The sequence below is a fragment of the Tripterygium wilfordii genome, chromosome 8 (assembly GCF_013401445.1).
Source record: "Tripterygium wilfordii isolate XIE 37 chromosome 8, ASM1340144v1, whole genome shotgun sequence".
Lineage (NCBI taxonomy): Eukaryota > Viridiplantae > Streptophyta > Magnoliopsida > Celastrales > Celastraceae > Tripterygium > Tripterygium wilfordii.
Genome location: NC_052239.1, coordinates 55,837 through 75,738, shown reverse-complemented (window position 1 = coordinate 75,738; position 19,902 = coordinate 55,837). Strand labels below are relative to the sequence as shown.

Below are 19,902 nucleotides of genomic sequence, written 5' to 3'. Positions count from 1 at the left end.
TAGTAATTGTCATATGTCTTCTTAGCATGATTTTTTACAACAGACGTAAATAATGAATTGAATTGAGGGAGCCCTCAATTCACGCTTAATTGGTCTTGGTCTTCATTGAATAATTAATTGAAGCCTAGCTACAACCACACATGTTATGTCTCAAAACATAAAACAATGACAGGCGCAACCGCACTTTCAATGGACACCGCCATGCATGACTTTAGAAGCGTCGCGACACGACTCCCTTAAAATATCTTCACTTATGCCATCTCTTATCTTAATTAGCAACATGATAAACATCCAATTGTAGTGTAGGATAAACAGTATTAACTATAACTATATCTGATTATGATGCTCTCTCTTGTTTTCTCCAAGTCAAACTCCACCATATAATTAATCATGGAACCTAATAACTAACCATCTGCCATTCAAATTCTATGTTGAGAGAGTGGAGAGAGTAGTTTGACCAAGTAACAAACCAAAATAATACTCCCATGTAGAATTGCAGATAAGATAAGGCCCAAGGGAGTGTGTGACTGTGAGTGAGAGGTCGGAGTTCCAAGGACGGTTGCATGTGGGTTGGTTGGTAAACGTGTGGTTCGTCTTTTGAGTAATATGCACAAGTCGGTGAATGGTGATGGATTGGATCGGGTGGTGCATTGAATATACCCCTATAAAGTTTCCCCACAGATGTGTCATTTTTTAATTTGTTTATATTAATTGTAACGTCCTTTTCTGTACCATTATATATGTTCTATGGAACCGATTGGGACTGGGACTGGGACTGGGACTGGGACCTTATGATTTCCCTTTTTTTTTTCTTTTTTTTTTTGGTGTGTTTTTTGCTTATAATTTACGTTTGGCTATATACTTAACTATCTGCTGTTTTTGGCTCAAAATAGATGTTGCCTGGAGGCGTTGTCCGGACACTTGGATATGCTGCCAGGAAAAGTATGTGTCTAACTGGAGACAGAGTACGCTTCCTGGTCTAGCCGCGCTCGAGGAAGGCTTAAGACTTATCCTGATAGGACTCATGCTGTCCGAATAGACAGGGGCCTTAGTTTAAGTTACAATATAGTTTTTTATAAATATTTTTTATTTGTAGGGTTTTGGGTGAGTATTGTATTGAAATACAAACATTGAGAAAGTGTCGTCTAGGGTCAGAGGGGGGTTTGAGAGTGTGAGAGAAAGGGATTTGCATTAGCCATTGAGTTTAATAACTCATTGTTTTTGTAAATCTTCTTCATATTAATGAAAATTTTCATTGTTCTTTGCCCAAAAACATAGACAAATTGTTTTGAACCTTGTTAAATCTTATATTTTATTTGTCTCTTATATTTTCTCATATTTTTTATATTCAAATTTTGTCATTAAATTTACAACAAATTAGGTAAGGTAGCTGACATGTAAAGGCTCACATTTCAGGACACCTATTACAAAAAAGTAGGGCTGTTACTGGTATGGTAAATTATCCATTGGTATACCATTATCGACATATTGGTTACCTAAAATAGCAAAAGACTGGTATACCGTTACCAATTGTCCGGTACGGTAAATTTACCGATGACTTTGGTAACGGTAACGGTAAGCAAAGTTAAAAATCGATAAATTTCCCGATTACCGACATATATATTAAATATATATTAATATTATTTTTAGTTTTAGTCTTATGTAATTATGACTATTAGATTAATCTAATTTAATCTAGACCATTGATTATTTTTAGTGTTATCATTTATATATCACTCGTAGCAATTTCATTAACTTTAAAGCAGTGTTTGTTACATAACAAAATGCTTTGTTGGTATTGATTATTGGGTTTTCTTCTCTCCTTTCATTATGGTCTTTTATCTTTTATTTATCTTGTTTCTTCTAGCTTTTCTGCTATGGAGTTTAAAACACTTCGGATACTAAAAATATTAGAAATTAATGAAATGAAAGATTTTCTATTATAGATTGTTGGAATAATATTATGTGAATTCTCCTTTCTTTTTTTCTCCGATTGATAGGTTTTTTCTCTGATTCACATGTAGCACAATTATCCTTCACATTAATCTATCAATTTTATTATTGGTATTGTAGACAAGATGAAAGTGTTATAGTCTCATACAATGACTCTTAAGCACAATGCTACTTGATGCTTTTTTTTCTTCTCTTTTTTAAATAGGTTTTAAGAATTGGTAAATTTACCAATTACCGACTTACCATTACCGATCGATCGGTATACCGACCATCGGTATACCGACTCTTCCGGTAACGGTAACGGTAACATTTTTTGAGTTACCAAAAGAATTGGTATGGTAACGGTATTCTGTGATTGGTAACGGTAACCGTACCAATAACAGCCCTACAAAAAAGTATAGGGTGTGCTTGGTTACAATTCTCAAAACAGTTTTTTGTTTTTGAAAATTAAAATGAATTTGAAAATTCGTTTAGGTTGGTGTTTTTAAAAATTATTTTGTAAAACTAAAAAATCATTTTTAGTTATAAAAACCAAAACTAGTATTTTATGTTTTTGTAAAATTATTTCCTCTTTCCTCTTTCTTCATGCAGAATCTTTTGCTAAATGAATTTTGTTTTTAGTTTTATTTCTTAAAATTGTTTTCAAAATCTAAACTTAAAATTAGTCTCTGAAAACAAAGCAAAAACATTTCCAAATACACCCTTATAGTTTGAAATTTTGAATCCTTGTTCTCATTTTTAAGGGCTAAGATATAGTGACTAAAATTACATGAAACTAAGTGCCAAATGCCAATCCTTAACTAAAAAACATAAATTTTTTAACAACAAATGGCAGGCTGAACTTTTATTAGCTTTTCATGATTTTCAATTTATGAATTATGAATGAAATAATTAATAGTTAAGACCTTGACTTTTTTCTCAACTTTTTACAAGGCCCAGAACAATTCTTAAAAATGAAAATAGAGTAGAGTTAATGGACGTATAGTTATGGCAGAGGGAGTACTTCGACTCACTCTTACTTGGATAGAATGTAGAGTTAAGTTGAAATAAGTGGAAAAACTTTTATGCATGATATTGAAATAATGAACAAAATTTTCTCACCTCACAATCCTTTCAAATTGGGCGTTACAAAATAGGGGTGCTCACGGTTCGATTAACCAGACCATGAAGCTCAATCCATAACCAAACCAATAGCAATTTGGCATATGTTGGAACCAAAACCAAATCATGTAACATCAAAACCGTTAGAAACGGTTAACTGGTCCAGTATCTGTTTGGTTACGGATTTAGGCTTTATTTGAGTTTTGAAGAATGTTACAACCGGGGTCACGACGCAGACCGGTGTTGGAGGATGAAAAATGTTTAGAGTTGCCACCAATTGATTTAAGGTGCAATTGGACACCGTAAAGACCTGCGAACCAGAGAAAATGGGTACGGGGATCGATTGAGTGTGGGGAAGGTGTTAGGCACCCCACAACTCCCGTTTGGAAACGGTTACCCTAATTAATTTAAGGATTATCTCTTGAAAACTTGCTCTTTGCAAGGTATGATTGTTTTGAGAAAAAGTTTATATGAAAAATACTATCAACTTATGATAGTTTTTGAGAAAAAGTTGGGAATATTACTATCAACTTTTGATAGTTTTTATTTGGAAATACACTACCAACTTTTGGTAGGTTTAAATGAAAATACACTATCAACTTTTGATAGTTTTTAAATGAAAATACGCTACCAACTTTTGGTAGGTTTAACTAAAATACACTACCAACTTTTGGTAGGTTTAATTTTAAATACCAACTTATGGTATAAATAATTATTTAGGAAAGTGTCATCATTCAATTTAACCTATTATTGCCAACTTATGGCAAATTCATAGTGAAATCAAATAAGACCCATAATCCAAATAAAGGAAATCAACTTATGATTTCCTTAATTGAAATGACCTACATTCAATTTTAAATTCATACACTCATAGTAAATAAAAATAATTCGAATAATAAATGTCCAAATTATACCAGTCAACATAGATGAATTAAACTACACAACATGAGGCCCAAATATACACGGATTGCAATAAACTACCAAAACCCTGAAATCGCACAAGCTTTCATTAATTGCGGTTCAAATAGAGTCCAGAAACTTGCCCAAAAACAGCCCCCAAATTGTCCAAAAAATAAACCACAAACTGCCTAAAAACTGCATAGAAATCTGCTCAATACAACCCTGAAATTAACCAGAAAACTGCACAAAAAAACTGCACAAAAATCTTCTCAAAATAACATCAAAATCCGATATCAAAACCAAATATTAACATGGTATGCATACAAAGATCCTAGCCAAGAAATCAAATCTAGATTTTCTTTTTAGCAAGGCAAAGTTGATGCAAATAATGTTTACTTTTGAAGAACAGAACTCAAAAGATGATAATCAACTAAACTCTCCTTCCTCTTTTCTTCTTCTTTCTCCCTCTTTTCCTCTCTTTCTCCTACGGCTGCCTTCTCTCCCTTTATTTTTATTATTTTTTCACCAAAAGCCAAAACCCTCTTTTTTTCTTCTCTCACGCCTCCTCTCTTTTCTTCCCCTCTCAATTGTATCTATCCTCCTCCCTTAGCTCCCTTATATAATGTCGTACCACCTCACACAAAAACCCTATTTTTACTATTTTACCAAAAAGTCCCCTTAAACCTTATTTTCTTCCTCTTTAGAAACCCTAAGAAGATTACCCCTTTTTGTATTTTTCATTCTTTTTGCAAAACCCTAAAAATTATCACCTTTTCCTTTTTAAGGTTTTATTTCCCAAAATCTTTTAATTTCATTATTTTGTAGATAATTTCTAGGGTTTGGTTTTATTGGGCTAATATTTGGATATTTGTGGGCTTAAGAATCCAAGAAACAAACTTTTGAGTATCTGTGGGCTTGTGGGTCAAAGAAATGAGTTTTTATAGGTTTGTGAGTCCAAAAGTGGTTTTTTTTGAATTTTTGTGAGTTTGCCGTCTCAAGAATGAGCTTTTGGTTTTTTTTTTGTGTTTTTATGTTTTTTTTATTTTTTAGGCCGGACGAAAACCGGTTACTACAAAGAAACATATATCCCAACTTAAAAAATTCATGAATAGCACATTATATACTTAAGTCATAGACACATAACAACCAAAATCTATTGAACAAAAATTCCATACCTGTTGAGCAAAAATTCAATACCCGAATGAAGTGTCGTATAGTCTACTCATGATGTAAACAAAAAGCCTAAGTCGAAAAGGGTAAACTGTAAAGGTGTGAAATCTTTTTTATTATACTAAATTTCTAATTTGTAAATTATAATTTATATCTTAGTAATTTATAGTTAATCAAACGGTAGATAGCATATGTAATAATATATTATATATCAATGGTCTATATTAAAGACATTATAGTATTAAATATTATATATACTAGTCCGGTCCGGTTAACCAATAGTTACAAAAATTCCAAACCATGTCCGGACCGGCTTAACTCGGTTGGTTTCGATTTTTGAAACCCTTTGACCAAACTCAGACAATCAACCGATCCAAACCGTATCGGTTTTGGTCCTGTTTTCAGATTCATTTGCACGACCCTATTACAAAATGTTGACGTGAAGAGTTAAATGAGGGAAAATTTCCTCCCTCCTTCACCTCACTTAACTCTCTCTCCAACAATCCCAGGAAGATGAAGTTTCTCCCTTTCCTTAATCTTCATCACTTAACTCTCTAAAATATCAATTCAAACAACCCCTTAATATTGCGTGATACTACCACGTTGGAGCAAACATAAGCTTTGGTTGCCCTAACAAAAACAAAGAATCCAATCCATCAACTTATGTTCTGAGGCCGCCCATAGGGGTGTCCACCGGGCTGGGTTATCAGACCAGGTTTGACCTGATCCGATGTTTTTTGAAAGGGAAGTGACCTGTCCAATAACCATGTTAATGGGTCACCGGATTATCGGGTCTTGGGTTCTCGGGTTACCGGGTTTCCCGGACGGGGTTCCAGGTTACCCATAACACCAGATTTGCAAATACGCATGATACCAGATTTGCAGAAAAGCTACACGACGACAAACTGCATGATACCAGATTTGCAAATAAGCTACAAGATGACAAACTCCAAGAACTATTTGGCCACGGGACTCGTTCGTGATGGTGAATTCTTCTCCAAATAGCAAGGGCCGCCTGAGGAAGACACGACTATACAACGATCTTCTATAAAGAATTTGGCCTCAGAAGGTAATTTTCAAGCTGCTGCAAAATTGATGATTATGGATTCCATACTAAACAAAGGAGGATCCACACACTGTCAACCGAAACTTGGCTTCTTGGTGTCTTTCTTTTTGCTTTGGTGATAGAGGAAACTTCCAGAATTGAGAATCCATTAGAGTCCATCTTCAAGCAATAAATTTTTTTTTCTTTCAAAATAAAATTTAAGTATTGGACCTGAGTTGTTAGACTTAAAGTATTGGGCTTGAGTTGTTGAAGTATTGAGATATGTATTTGGCTATTTTCTATTTACTAAGTTGCATGCAAAAATCCCACATTGTAAAAGTACATAGTGAAGACGAACGAAAGAGTCTTTTTTTTTTTTTTTTGAAAAGGTCTGTAGACCTGAATATATTCAATAACCCAACCAATCTGGGATCTGAACTGGAGGCCAAAAAAGGGCACTCGTGCCACCACTAGGTGGATTACAATAGAAAAACTATCAAACAAAGGAACACAAATACTTCAATAAAAACAACAAATGAGTTAACTTAAATATGATGAATTTGGCTAAGCCAATTCTCCATTGCACGATAACTTCTCCTCCTCAATTCTTGATAATATCTGACTTGGTGCATCTTCAATCCACACTCTGAATTGTTGGCTCTGAACAACAACTTTTGCTAACAAGTGAGCTGCCATATTAATATCTCGTTTCACATGACAAATAGACCAAGCAACGAAGTTAGACAAAAGTCTTTGAATCTCCAAAATTACAGCCCTCCATGTCGTCGGAGGCAACTCACCACCTTTGATAGCTTCAACCACAGATAAAGAATCCCCTTCTAGAACAAGCTTATAAAAACCCAACTCTGCCGCTAACTTTATAGCATGTAACGCCCCCAAAGCCTCGGCAAGTGTTGGTTCAAGATCCGTCGGACGCACAAATGTACTACATGCCATCACATCTCCTATACAATCCCTATAAATCACTCCCACACCAGTACACTTACCTCTACTATCAACAGAAGCATCCCAATTAACCTTAATGAAATCTTGGGGAGGCCTCCTCCAACCTTGAGAAACCATCTCAGTACTGGGCATCATAGACACACTATCACCTTGTTCAACCTGAGCTAGGAGAAACTCATCTGCCATACATAATCCTTGCTTGGCAATTTGGTTTGGATGCAAAAAATCACCCTCATGGACAAACTTGTTCCGTCTTTGCCAAATCAAACACATGGTAATGGCTAAAATAGCTTGTTCTTTCGGCAAAAAATGCTGCATAATTATCGACCAAAACTGATAAAATGATCCCGTGAAGGTCACATTCCTTTTTGGTAAACGCTTGATGCTCACACTATATACATCTCTTGCTGAAGGACACTCCCACAAGGCATGCATAATAGTTTCATCAGAACATAAACATAAAGGGCAAGTAGCATAAGGACTAATGTGGCGTTGCATAAGAAGATACTGACAAGGTAGAATACCATGCACAGCTCTCCAAATGAACACTCTAGTAGAAGGAGGGACTTGGAGTGACCAAATAGACTCCCAGAAATGTTTTTCAGAATTAAAAGTAGAGCCTGAAGTTGTGGCCAAGTTTCTATTTCTAATCTCCATTGCTCTGTGATAGCCACTCTTTACCGAATATTGTCCATTTGATGTACCTGTCCAACAAAGGGAATCATTTATTAACTGAGAACCCAGAGATTGCTGCAAAATCATTTGAACATCCTCCTTATCAAACAATTGCTCCAGTAAGGGAATGTTCCACCATCCGATTTCCCAGTCAATAAGAGAGCTCACAAAGGAATTTTCAAAGAAGCCTAATGCCAGAGCATTAGCTCCAAAAATAACTGTACGAGAAAGCCAACAACTCTTCCAAATCTTTACCTTCACACCATTACCTATTCTCCATCTAATACCATCATGCAGCAAACTCCTAGCTTCCAGAAAGCTTGACCACAAGTAAGATGAAGGCCTACACTTAGCCGCTGTTAGGAAGTCAGAATTTCTAAAATATTTTGCTCTCAACACCTTACTAGCTAAAGAGTCTGGATTAGTCAAGATCCTCAATCCTTGCTTAGCAAGCAAGGCAACGTTAAATGCTTCAAAGTCCCTAAAGACCGTACCACCTTCAGACTTCGGTGTACACATTTTAATCCAAGAAAGCCAACAATGAAATTGCTCTTTAGAACCATTCCCCCACCATACTTGCCTCATCAATTTATCAATGTCATGACATAAGCTTTTAGGAAACTTGAACAATTGCACGGCATAGGTAGGTATAGCTTGCAATACTGCCTTTACAAAAACCTCCTTCCCTGCTTGTGAAAGATTACGATGGGACGAACGAAAGAGTCTACAAAAGCACCAAAGCAACAATCAAATAAAACTTGTCTATAAATCTATAAATTTGTATATTATCTAACCGGGTTATTGGGTGACCCAATAACTCGGAAATCACAAAAACATTGACTCGAGACCCGATTCTATTAAGAATTTGTCGGGTTGGGATTAACCCAGACAGAAAACAAGGGTTCCAGCCTTGCCCAATAAGACCTGGGTCGGTCTGGGTCATTGGATAGGGTTGGGTTTGGAAACCCGATGGACACCCTGGCCCGCCCATTTTTATGGAAAAATTCTCATTTAACGAGCTTGTTTTGGATTGTTCGAGCAACCACACGGTAAATATGTTATGCAATGCCAATCACATTTTGATTTCCTACTTGGATTATTCTTTACTTTGGATTCACTTCCCAATTCGTCCAGCATAATTGTTAACAACTGATTGATTATGCTATAGCCTATAGCCTAATGCGGGACCCAAGTTTCACAATTTTAGTGGAGCGGAGCCCAGGATTGTTGGGCTCAGGTTTCAGAAGGAGGCCCAAAGCACTGTTAGGCCTAGTACAGGCTGTTGTCTAAGACTAGTGAAATTTTATTTGCACACCATTAATATACTAAGTTTACATCATTTTTAATTTTTTTATTTTACATAAATATCCTTATTTAGAATGACGTATTAACCTTTAACTAAAAAACAATAAATTTATATTTACATATTCAATTGAAAATTATTAAGTCTACACCAAAATTCTTCTGCAACAAAACTCTCATCTCTAATAACAAGACTATCCTCCCCTATAACTCCGGCTTTTTGAGATGCAATATCTTGGGAAATTTTCTCGTCTTCTTCGATTTCAAGTATATTTGATTGCCCAAGACTCAAAAGAGTCCCAAGCAAAATAGCAGTGCACACTAAACACAGGGGAGGCAAAGACCAACTATAATGAATTGGAGCGACATCAATCCATTAATTTTCACAAAGGACTTGAAGACCACTAATTTGGTCTTGAAGAAGTACAGTCAGGAATGCACTATTGGCTTGTTCAACACTTGCCATAGTTAATTATGGTTCTGGACATGTTGGATGATAATGTCCCAAGAAATAAATTCCCTATGTGCATCCCATGCCTTTAGAGTGTGTTTGGATTGAGGGATTTGGGGGGAAGGGAAGAGAAGGGAGGGGAGGGGGAGAGAAGGGAAGGGAGGGGAAGGGGGATTATTTTTCCCTCTCCCATGTTTGGATAGATAAAAAAAGGAAGGAAGGAAAATTTGTTTAATTTACTAATTTATCCTTATTTTTATGTTAAAATATTATGTACAAGGGTAAAATAGATATTTAACTTACAAATGACTTAATTAGTAATCCCTTCCCTCCAAATGACTCCATTTTGGAGAGAGAGAATTTTAACAAAAATTTAATGAAATCTTCCTTCCAAATCCCCTCAAATCCCTCCCCTTAATTTTTAATAAACTATCCAAACAAGGGAATTGGAAGGAAACTCTATTTCCCTTCCTTTCCCTTCCCTCCAAATCCCTCAATCCAAACACACTATTAAGGTGATGTGGATTTCAAATAATGTAACACCTAGTGTTGTCACTTCCTTCGTGTATTCCAGAATTACATCCCTACAATTGAGCATCACTTGCTGATAATAAGTTATGTAGTTAAATGATTTTTGTGAGAAAAGATTGCGCTAGTTATAGATCTTACTTGCAAACTGAAGGCAACTCTTTAGCGTCAGGAGGATGAGGTGTCATAGCACAAGACAGTGTGTCCCTCCAACAAGCCGCCAGTGACATGAATAAATCAACGTTTGATCACCGCAGCTCTTGCCCCTGCATCTTCAGCATTAATGGCACCAAATTGCAATCGGTAAGAAATGTAGGTTTTTTTTTTTTGGTGTAAACTTAACACATTTCTATCTAATATTCTATTATTAAAGGGTAATTTTGTCTACTCATTAAAATTTAAAATTTTGGTGTAAACTTACAAAATTTTGATGTAAACTTATCATATTGATTGAGTTGTGTAAAGTTAACACTTTAGTGGTGTGCAAATAAAATTTTTTCTAAGACTAAGTAGTATGCCATTGGCCCATTACCCACTTAGTTTACATAAACTGGGCCAAAACGTCTTCTGTATGGGCCAACAACGACGCATTAGGCCCAATTGAGTGAAACCCTTATCACTACTGCCGTGCTTTAATCCTCAGCTTCTCTTTCTTGCGAAGCAGCGCAACACAGTGAAGAGGGAGAGAGTAGGAATGGCACCAGGTCCCGTTGTTGAGGCCGCCGAGCCAGAGATAGAGCAGACACCCTCCACTGAAGAGCCCCTGAAGAAGCCTCAGGTCTGATTCCAATATTTCATATTTAAATCTACTTTTCCATTTCAATATGTATTCCCTATATATATATATATTATTTTTTTGTTGTATTGTTGCAGCCGGATGAGCCCGTGGTCGAGGACGTAAATGAGGATGAGAAGGAAGAAGACGACGATGAAGAGGATGACGATGATGAGAAGGAAGATGGAACTCAAGGTACTTAGCTTTTATCTTTATTTCCTTCGACTTTTCTATTTGGAATCTGGATTTATCAAGATACTTCTTCTTCTTTTCTGACTGGATAATATTTGCCGGACAATTTTAGTGACTGGCATTATGTGTGTTTGGATTAAGATGCATGTGTTGGACAAACTATGCTCGTCGTGTCTTTGTTCTCACTTGATTTGATCAAGAAGCCATGATGTTTACGTCCTAGATTTTGCATTATGTTGATTTGGGGTGTGTTTGAATTAAGATGCATGTTTTGGGCAAACTGTGCTTGTCTTGTCTATGTTCTCACTTGGCTTGATCAAGAAACCATGATGTTTACGTCCAAGATTGGCACAAACAATGATAGAATTAGTTTTTATGGATCTGTTGTTCCTGAGAAGCAGCATGAGAAGGAAGTCGAAATCTTTTTTTCCTCTCTCTAATCGTATAGTTTCTGAAATCACAAATGTTTTTGGTGTGTAATTTACAGTTGCTTCTTCTTTTGTATTTTCTTTGCTTGCTTTATTTATGTTCTTTGTTCACCACAAGGGTCTAAAGGCTTTGCTTCCTGAACAAGTATCTCAGTTTAAGATGGTTTTGTGTTTTTGGTTTTACTTTGGCACTGTTTATATTACTTTCAGTCTCAGTTTATGTTTGCAAAAATGGAGCAACATGAATTTAATTAGGATGAACATAATCTCTGTGGCACTTCAAGTTAGTTTTATCTGAGAACGAGTTGCAGGGGGGAATGAGAGCTCGAAGCAAAGCAGAAGTGAAAAGAAAAGTCGCAAGGCAATGTTGAAGCTGGGCATGAAACCTGTTACTGGTGTTAGCAGGGTTACCATCAAGAGAACCAAAAATGTAAGGCTTCATCTGATTTTTCTAATCTGTGTACCTCCTGTGTAATTAATGGAAACTCCCTCTGCCTTTTCAGATACTGTTTTTCATTTCAAAACCCGATGTCTTCAAGAGTCTTAATTCTGAGACATATGTCATATTTGGGGAGGCTAAGATAGAGGACTTGAGTTCTCAGCTGCAGACACAGGCCGCCCAGCAATTCAGGATGCCAGATATGGGATCCATGATGGGAAAACCAGAGGTTGCTGCTGCTGGTGGCCTTGGAACAGAGGCGGATGAGGAAGAGGAAGAAATTGATGACACTGGGGTGGAGCCAAGGGACATTGATTTGGTGATGACACAGGCAGGTGTACCCAGGAACAAAGCCGTCAAGGCTCTCAAGGCTAGCAGTGGGGACATTGTCAGTGCTATCATGGAGCTTACCACTTAGATGGTTTGGATTGTCTGCTATTTTGTTGATGAGGTTTTTTTTTTAAATTAATGTCAGAATTTAGTTTTCGCAATCTTGTTGGCTCACCTTTATAAGGTGGCTAAACCTCTCTTTTTTGAAAAATTAATCTTATAGCTAATTCATGACAATATTGGGTTGCAAGGACGACAAGGTATTCATTTGAACATGTCATACATTTCCATTTTGGATTTTTTGTTCTCTCCAATAATTAATTGCAATGTGCTTTTCCTCTGTTCACGTATCTACGTTGCAAGGTAACGGGGAAATAGTGTCATGGGCTGGTATTGATTTGAAGTTTTATCAATAATCCTTCTGAGAAGAAAGTGTACCCATTTTTTCGGGGTTGCAACCCTACTGAGAAGAAATTATTGTTGTGAGTTGACATTTAAGGTTGGTTGAGGTATGCTGGTGAGTGCCTCTGCTATCTCCAGTCTCCATTCCCAGGCTATCCGTAGCTGGAATAACTCTGTCATTTCCTGTCTAGCCTTCGTATTGGCACCGATTTCAAAACCCTCTAAACTTTGGTTATTGACGTGAGCATTTTTCTAATGCCGTGTAACCACTCTATAGTATATTACCCCGGTCGGCGGCCTCAATGTTCATTCTACTCTTTTCTACACGGGTCTAGAGTGATGGCGTGGACAAGTCAAATTCCCAAAATGCTAACGTGCTCTCTTTTGTTTGACTTGAACTTGGAGATGGGAGTGTATGGAAGTTTTCTTTTGTTTCTCCACGACAAAGTAAGACGTAGCTCAACAGTTCAGAAATTGATACACTATTTTTTCTGGTCCCCATGTCCATCTGGATATCGGGAGTTAAAAAGGAAAGAGAAGGGTGAAATTTCTCTAGCTGCTTTTGGCATTTAGTGGTAAGAGCTTTTCGGTACGTGGAGACCATAGGTCTTGAGCGACTGATTCAACACGGAAAAGCTCAAAAGATCCCCTTCGCCCTGTCGTCACTCGTCAATCCAATCGTAGCAAAAGAAAATAAATAAAAACAATGTTTGCAAAAGGTATTGAATCTGTAGGGGTTGGTGCATTCAAGGAGGGCGAGCTGTAATAATTGATACAAGCATAAACAAAAATCAAGTTTAAAACATCTTTACAAATTCAAAGAGTTGTGGAGCACTGTAATGCACCATGACTGTCCCAGTCTCATATACATACCATTTATTCGAAAGATGCACCATTCGCAAGCTAAGGAGCATCCAGGAAGCAATGCGAGGTTCAATTGTGCAGGCATGCAGGGCACTCTTTCGATACAAGTTCCCAATCTGATGAACAGCCATCATACCAAGCCTGACAAAGTTGATCTCCGAGCAAACTTGTCCTAGAAGGTTGAATAACAGGGTCATCCCTGACCTGTAGAGATAACCCTTTTGAAGTTGACAAGTCTTCAGTAAAAGTGGCATCCGCATATTCCTGCGATACTGGTTCAGTTTCTCCATCAGACATGTCTTTAATAAATGGCCAATGCTTTCTCACATTTTCATATTGCAGATCAATGGTATTGGGAATATGCGTCTTTTCCATGTCCATGGAACTCGAATTGTCAACACGACATTTCAGAAGATGAAATCTGGACATAACAGAAGCCTCGTCATCATCTTCATGGCTGGTCTGGCTAGGAATGGGAGAACCCTTGATGGATATAGCTGAGCCCAGGCTATCCTTCACCTCCAGTCCACCATGACTAAACTCGTTCAGAATAGGAGAACCAACAGAGCTTGATAGTTTTTCTATGCCTGTGATGTTCATAGAATTAGACTTTTCAACTTGGGATTTTATGATTCGGAATCTGGCAAGAATATCATCTGCAGAGTTGCTTGTAGCACCTTTAACTTCAGAAGCCAGTTTGTCGATAATGTTCAAATGTTGGGAATCCTGAGAGCTTGATTCTCTCTCATAGGGGATTTTCATGGAATCAGGGTGGCCATTTCGGGATTTTAAGGTGAAATATCTAGCCATAACATCATCTGCATGGCTACGTGTGCTAATGACATGGGAATGATTCATTGCCGGGCCATCCTGAGCCTGAGGTGCTGAAGTATTAATGGTAGCTGGATCAAGATAAACCTGATAATTTGGCAATTTCCCCGTGCATGCATTTTCTGACAAATAAGAAGCAGGAGAATAGTAGATAAGGAAAATTGATAGAAACACAATTTCTCAATTTACAAAGCTGATGGAACTGTGAGATTATAACCTTTTGCTTCATGAGAGTTGCATTTCTCCATCTCAGTTTTAATGCGATTAAAGCGGGATATACAATTAAGGGAACATAATGAAGCCTCCGCCTCAAGCCACAGATTCTTATATAAGAGAACTTGCTGGTCCTTCCCTTCCTGTTCATGAAAACTCTCACTAAGGACCTTCTTTATAGCCTGCATATTACTCATCATAAAGAAGTCGAATACTTTCATGAATTCTATTTCACGCCCCAATCAGAAAAAGAACAACTGGGAATAATCTATCCTGATCAATTAAAAGTACCAGGACAAAAAATACCTGGGTCATGGTAACATGATTTGCCACATCAGCATCACCCCTAGCAGAAACAAAATCCGAGTGTTTCCCTTCTTTCTTATTAGGCATAAAGTAGCTTTTCTCTTCCTTTTGAATATGTTGAGGGTCAAGCTGACTCGTTACAGTAGCAGTTGCCTCTAAAACCATTGGCATCTCCACACTTATCCCCTGAAGTACATATATCTCAGCATAAAAATAAATCATACAATCCCATAAAAAACCATGATACTATGATAGCCATTACTGCCATCATATCAACCAATTAAAAATTTTCAAAAAATAACTGAATAAATAAAAAACTATGGAAAAAAACTTCAGAATACTAGATTATGCTAACGTCTTCTCCATGATAAAAGAAAAAACCATTACAGCTTAAAATCTCCACTAGTTATGGATATATTGCTTCTTACCAGTCCTAGGGCTGAGTCTCCCATCTGACAAATATTTAAAAGGTATGAAAATGGCATGGCATACCTTGTGAAGCTCAGGCAGCTCTGCAAGAAATTTAGAAGTGGCTTGCTCAGTAACCATCGATTCTCCAGTGGACTCCATGAGCTGAGCATTTTTTGGTATACACTTACCAAGGTTGTTCATCACAGTTTTGAGGGCCTTGTGATGTTGTTCCCTCAGATGACATGCATCAATTGAACAGTGCAGCAGTAGTAATTCTGAAAAATTAACCATAGAATTGACCAGTTTCTGGGCATACAGCTCCTTATGTGATTCTTCACCACATGGTCTGGGAAGCTTAAGCCCAGAAGAAGCGTTTGCCACAGAAAAAGTCGAACACGAGACATGCTCCGAAGCATGTAATGCCACATGAGACGAACCATTGTCTTCTCTAGTATCAACAATAAGCATCTCATCATTTGCAACATCAGCTGGTGCATGTATTTCAGGTGTCAATTTAATATTTTCAGGTCCATGATGCATGAGGTCGGTAGACATGTAATCAGAATCATCTACTGACTTGCTGGACAGGAGAAATTCTTTTCTTGGTTCACTGGTGTCCTCAAAACATTGTTGTGTATGGGCACAGCTTGGTTTTGTATGGGTGGAATTATCTTTCACAGCATCAGCAATACCACGCTCAGTAAAGAGCAAACTAACATCTGAATGCCCATTAAGAGAATATGCTAAGCAATTTCTGGAATTTTCATTTTCGCGGCACACTGATCTTTTAGTTGATCTATGAGAAAAGGAATTCCCAGCATCATCAGCACCGGGAAGGAGTGTTTTAGGCCCTTGAAGATCAGAACCTTTGCATCCGCCTATTTCTTCCTTACGCTTTTTAGAGATAGCCTCAGAAGTGTCAAGGAGAGAGAAACTAGAAAGTGAATCTCCTTTCCAGCATGGAGAGTCCACAACAGGATTGTAAGGATCCAAACTCTCAGAAGAACTATGAGCAACAGCATTAATGGATTTTCTATCATCAATTGTCATATCAGATCCATCTTTAAATATATTAAAATTTTGAACTCCAGATTCTGCACTGAAAGAATGAAGGAAATCCTCCTTCGAATCAGAATAGTTGCTTGGCTCAAGTTCTTTAGCCGAGGAAGATTCTGCATAGCTCTGGTTATTTTGTTTCAGATAAGACCAGAGTGGTTGAGCATTATTATGGGCTTTGAGTTCAGGTTTCACAAAGGGATAGGGCTCTTTCACAATTGAGGGATCATTGCTAGCAACTTCTATATGAGCTGCACCAATATTCACATTTTTAGGCGAATCAGGAATCTGGGCTATAGGATAGCTGCTAATACCTGAAGGCCTAACAAAGAGACCAGGGAATGATTTCATGACTGATGTATCATTATTAAGATGAGTATCATGCTGTCCCATGAATTCTGTAAATGAATCAGTGTTTTGCATTTTGTAGTTCCAAGAATTAACAGCAAAAGAAGGTGCCTGAGGATAATTTTCAGGAAGTAGCGAAGTGAATCCTGAGATTGATTCTGCTGAATGATCCACGGGCATGAACACGGGATGTTTTCCAAGGAAGGATTTATCTTCACGTTGTTCAGTACTTGCAGACTCAATCTGCTTCTCCTTCACTGCACCATGAATATTACTGCCATGGGCAAATTGACAACTTTTCTTGCCCTCGGATGCATGTACTACTGCAAATGAAGATAATGTTTATCAAGGATGAAAGATGTCCTCCTCCCCAATAACGTTTGTTTTACTTTGGTTTTCCATCATTCTAGCGAATATTTTTAAAATAGTATATATTTCAAAATTTTCATGAATATAACCTAAAGTGTACAGTTTCGTAACAGGTGGACTTAAGTGAGAATGGTTTTAGTTTAGGAAAATGGTGAAGGTGAAGAATTTCAAAATAAAAGTTAACTGGCATGCTACTATAATGAACGCATAACTGAAATAGCACAAAATAAGGCCACAGAATTATGCTGAACCATCTAAACATCAAGAAACATGGCATATGCACAAACATGCTTGCTAGAATTAAATTTGCTAATTTAAAATTTCAGAGTTCATCATCATACTCATGACAAAGCTGAATGAAGATATATACCTTGCTTCATATGATCCTCATAAAAGGTTGAACCAGATAAATTCATCTCTTTTGAGATACCCCCATAGAGTCCTCCCAGCTCACCATGGTTCAAATCCACTAATCCCTCCCAAGAGCCATCTCGGAATGGTACTTGCATAAATTTTGTCTTGGGCAAACTTTGAGCATAGTGATCATGCCTGTCCATGTTACCAACGGGAGAAGCAGACAGCAAGTCATAACTATGCAAATGGTGGGAGACAGAGGGACTATAGTTATGGATTTCGGGCGATCCATAGGAGGGATAATGTGGTTTGGCTTCAATAGATATAGTGGAACCTTGGTCAAACAATAATGCATTGGACGAAGCAGGGTACAGAGAGTTCGCATAAGCACTGAATGTGTCATATACCTGCGATCCTGGATATGTATAAGGATAGGATGAGGGGGTTGAATCGAATGCGGAGCTGGGGTTGGTGAAAAGGTCGGGTCTTGAATAGGGAGTGTGTTGAGAAGCCATCCAATCATGCACAGAAGGATAGACGGGAGCGGTATAGGGAGGTTGAGTCAAATCCAAAAGTGGGGTTGAAGTGAGTTTTGGTAGGAATTGATCAACCGTAAAAGATGGAGCTAAAGCTGATAAATTTGAAGATGACGAAGGTGGAAATCCTCCACCATCATAAGATCCAAGACCCATCATGTCTTGGGTAACAACAATCGAGTAAACTGATGAAGAACACGAACGAGGTTACAACAAATTATAAGCTATCGGAGTTGATAATCAAAGCAGATAATTGAAAAGAAGAGGCATATGTGCAGTGGTTAAGCAATGATCAGAAACACAAAATAAAATCAGCAATTGATGTAAAGGGGACAGAATCAGTCACCTGGGAAATCAAAGTAAACCAGGAAACTGTACCCGAGAAATCAAGCCGGTGGTTGAGCTCTCGCTCTTCCTCTATATTTCTTCTTCCTTGTGCGTAATTTTGCCTAGAGTTGAAGTCCCCTCGGCCCTCTTGTTTTCCCTATTTTATTTTGTCGTCTGCTTTTCTGATACTTTTTATTATTTAATTTAATGAGCTAGTACTATAGTATATTTGGATCGCGTGGAGAATGGATTATGCTTGAGTAGATGAATAAAATGATCGCTACAAATGCAATCTGAATTTAACATCTTATTACGGAGACAGTATCTGTTTGTTTGGGCCCGAACCCCAAGGCCCAAGAATCATATATTACTGAGCATTAAAAATTAAAATGGTCGGAGCCCCGCAAAAAGTTTTGTATTATTTTTTAGATAACTGAGTAACATTTTATTTGGGTTTAAATTCAGGCGGGCTGTCCGGCTCATATGTATAAAAAGTTCTCATTTGACGATAAGATAAATAGACCAAATTTCAATCCTACATTATTAATCTCAATTGTAATTATTAGAAAACTAGACATTTCTATCGTTGTTGCATATACAAAAAAATCACATTGATACCACGTGGCATGACAATATCATCCAACTCATTGAGCAAGGACGGAAGTAAACAGTCAAGTTTGGACGTGGATTGAATGAGTTAGAAACTTGTATCGATCAAATAGCTGGCAAGAGACCGAAATAAACGACAACAACTACCCAAACATACGGACATGTAAAGAAGAGTGGCCGACGTGGCAGTCATGGTGTAATAGAAACAGATCAGTATTGAGACGTGAAGTACACATGTCAACTAGAAAGGAATCAGTTGTTCTGCACCATCAAGCAATTGAGAGAATGTGGGACACTTGGCAACAGATCAACGGATCTAATTGTAAATACCAGTGTTAACAGTTTTGTAGACATGTATATAAGCCTAGATTTTAAATTTTACAAGGTCTGACCAATCAAAGACTCAAACAGAGCATGTAATTTCCGTTTCTTAGCTTTTAATCAAATTAGCCTTTTTTCATTTGCTTCATCGTGTGCTTGCGCCCATTGGATGTCATCCTTTGTCTTGCGTTTGTGCCCTTTTTTGGGACTTTGTTCACACATCGTCTGATCTTATTTGTTCGCAACACTCAAATTCCATCACAAACAATCGTATATCGTATTAAGGAATTTGGTTTAATAAAATGAATGAAAAAACTGTTAAAAAAACAAGAGAATATCATAGAAGAAGAAACTGCAATTTTCACATATTATTGATTAACCAAAATTGGGACCTAGTAGTAGCACTGCAGTGGTGCAATATCATATCTTCAATTCTTAGAAATAGTTTCTTGACATATCATGTGAGGTGTATTGTGTGCACATTCTATATGTCTCCAACCCTATCAACTACGAGTGATTTCTGCGTGAGAATTATTTTATTAATTAATCAGACCCCAATTTCTTAACTTAATTATATAGGCATAACTTAACCAAGCTAATATCAGCTCTTCAATATCATGATCATGCATGGAACAACTAGTTTTCTTAAAAATATAAAGGGGTATTTAGAATTGATCGATGAGTGACGCAATGAACGAAC

The 19,902-nt window shown here is 37.3% G+C and overlaps 2 protein-coding genes across 7 annotated transcripts; one reads left to right on the top strand and one right to left on the bottom strand.

Annotated features, from left to right (window-relative positions):
• The first annotated feature begins 10,711 nt into the window (after nucleotides 1-10,711).
• Nucleotides 10,712-12,508, top strand: LOC120003466 (nascent polypeptide-associated complex subunit alpha-like protein 2). The gene is made up of 4 exons (XM_038852469.1): nucleotides 10,712-10,869; nucleotides 10,965-11,061; nucleotides 11,798-11,916; nucleotides 11,990-12,508. The coding sequence occupies exons 1-4, from the start codon at nucleotides 10,786-10,788 to the stop codon at nucleotides 12,341-12,343; spliced, it is 654 nt and encodes a 217-aa protein (XP_038708397.1). The 5' UTR covers nucleotides 10,712-10,785; the 3' UTR covers nucleotides 12,344-12,508.
• An 869-nt stretch (nucleotides 12,509-13,377) lies between these two features.
• Nucleotides 13,378-18,501, bottom strand: LOC120003837. 6 transcript variants are annotated; one of them, XM_038852957.1, is made up of 6 exons: nucleotides 18,292-18,501; nucleotides 17,426-18,130; nucleotides 15,364-17,009; nucleotides 14,872-15,057; nucleotides 14,570-14,708; nucleotides 13,378-14,474 (listed from the first exon to the last, which is right to left on the bottom strand). In XM_038852957.1, the coding sequence occupies exons 2-6, from the start codon at nucleotides 18,102-18,104 to the stop codon at nucleotides 13,591-13,593; spliced, it is 3,534 nt and encodes a 1,177-aa protein (XP_038708885.1). In that variant the 5' UTR covers nucleotides 18,105-18,130; nucleotides 18,292-18,501; the 3' UTR covers nucleotides 13,378-13,590. The 6 variants fall into 6 exon arrangements, with proteins under 6 accessions (XP_038708885.1, XP_038708882.1, XP_038708884.1 ...); XM_038852954.1 differs by having other exon boundaries at nucleotides 14,570-14,747; nucleotides 18,292-18,498; XM_038852956.1 differs by having other exon boundaries at nucleotides 14,570-14,747; nucleotides 18,324-18,498.
• Between the last annotated feature and the right edge of the window lie 1,401 nt (nucleotides 18,502-19,902).

Bases quoted from the DNA above. Each gene is read 5' to 3' on its own strand.
- LOC120003837 (XM_038852955.1), bottom strand. From the start codon at position 18,104: ATGATGGGTCTTGGATCTTATGATGGTGGAGGATTTCCACCTTCGTCA. The intron at 15,058-15,363 runs GTATGCCATGCC...TATGTACTTCAG, and splicing joins AGCTGCCTGAGCTTCACAAG to GGGATAAGTGTGGAGATGCC. The intron at 14,475-14,569 runs GTTATAATCTCA...CTTATTTGTCAG, and splicing joins CAACTCTCATGAAGCAAAAG to AAAATGCATGCACGGGGAAA.
- LOC120003466 (XM_038852469.1), top strand. From the start codon at position 10,786: ATGGCACCAGGTCCCGTTGTTGAGGCCGCCGAGCCAGAGATAGAGCAG. The intron at 10,870-10,964 runs GTCTGATTCCAA...GTATTGTTGCAG, and splicing joins AGCCCCTGAAGAAGCCTCAG to CCGGATGAGCCCGTGGTCGA. The intron at 11,917-11,989 runs GTAAGGCTTCAT...CTGCCTTTTCAG, and splicing joins CCATCAAGAGAACCAAAAAT to ATACTGTTTTTCATTTCAAA.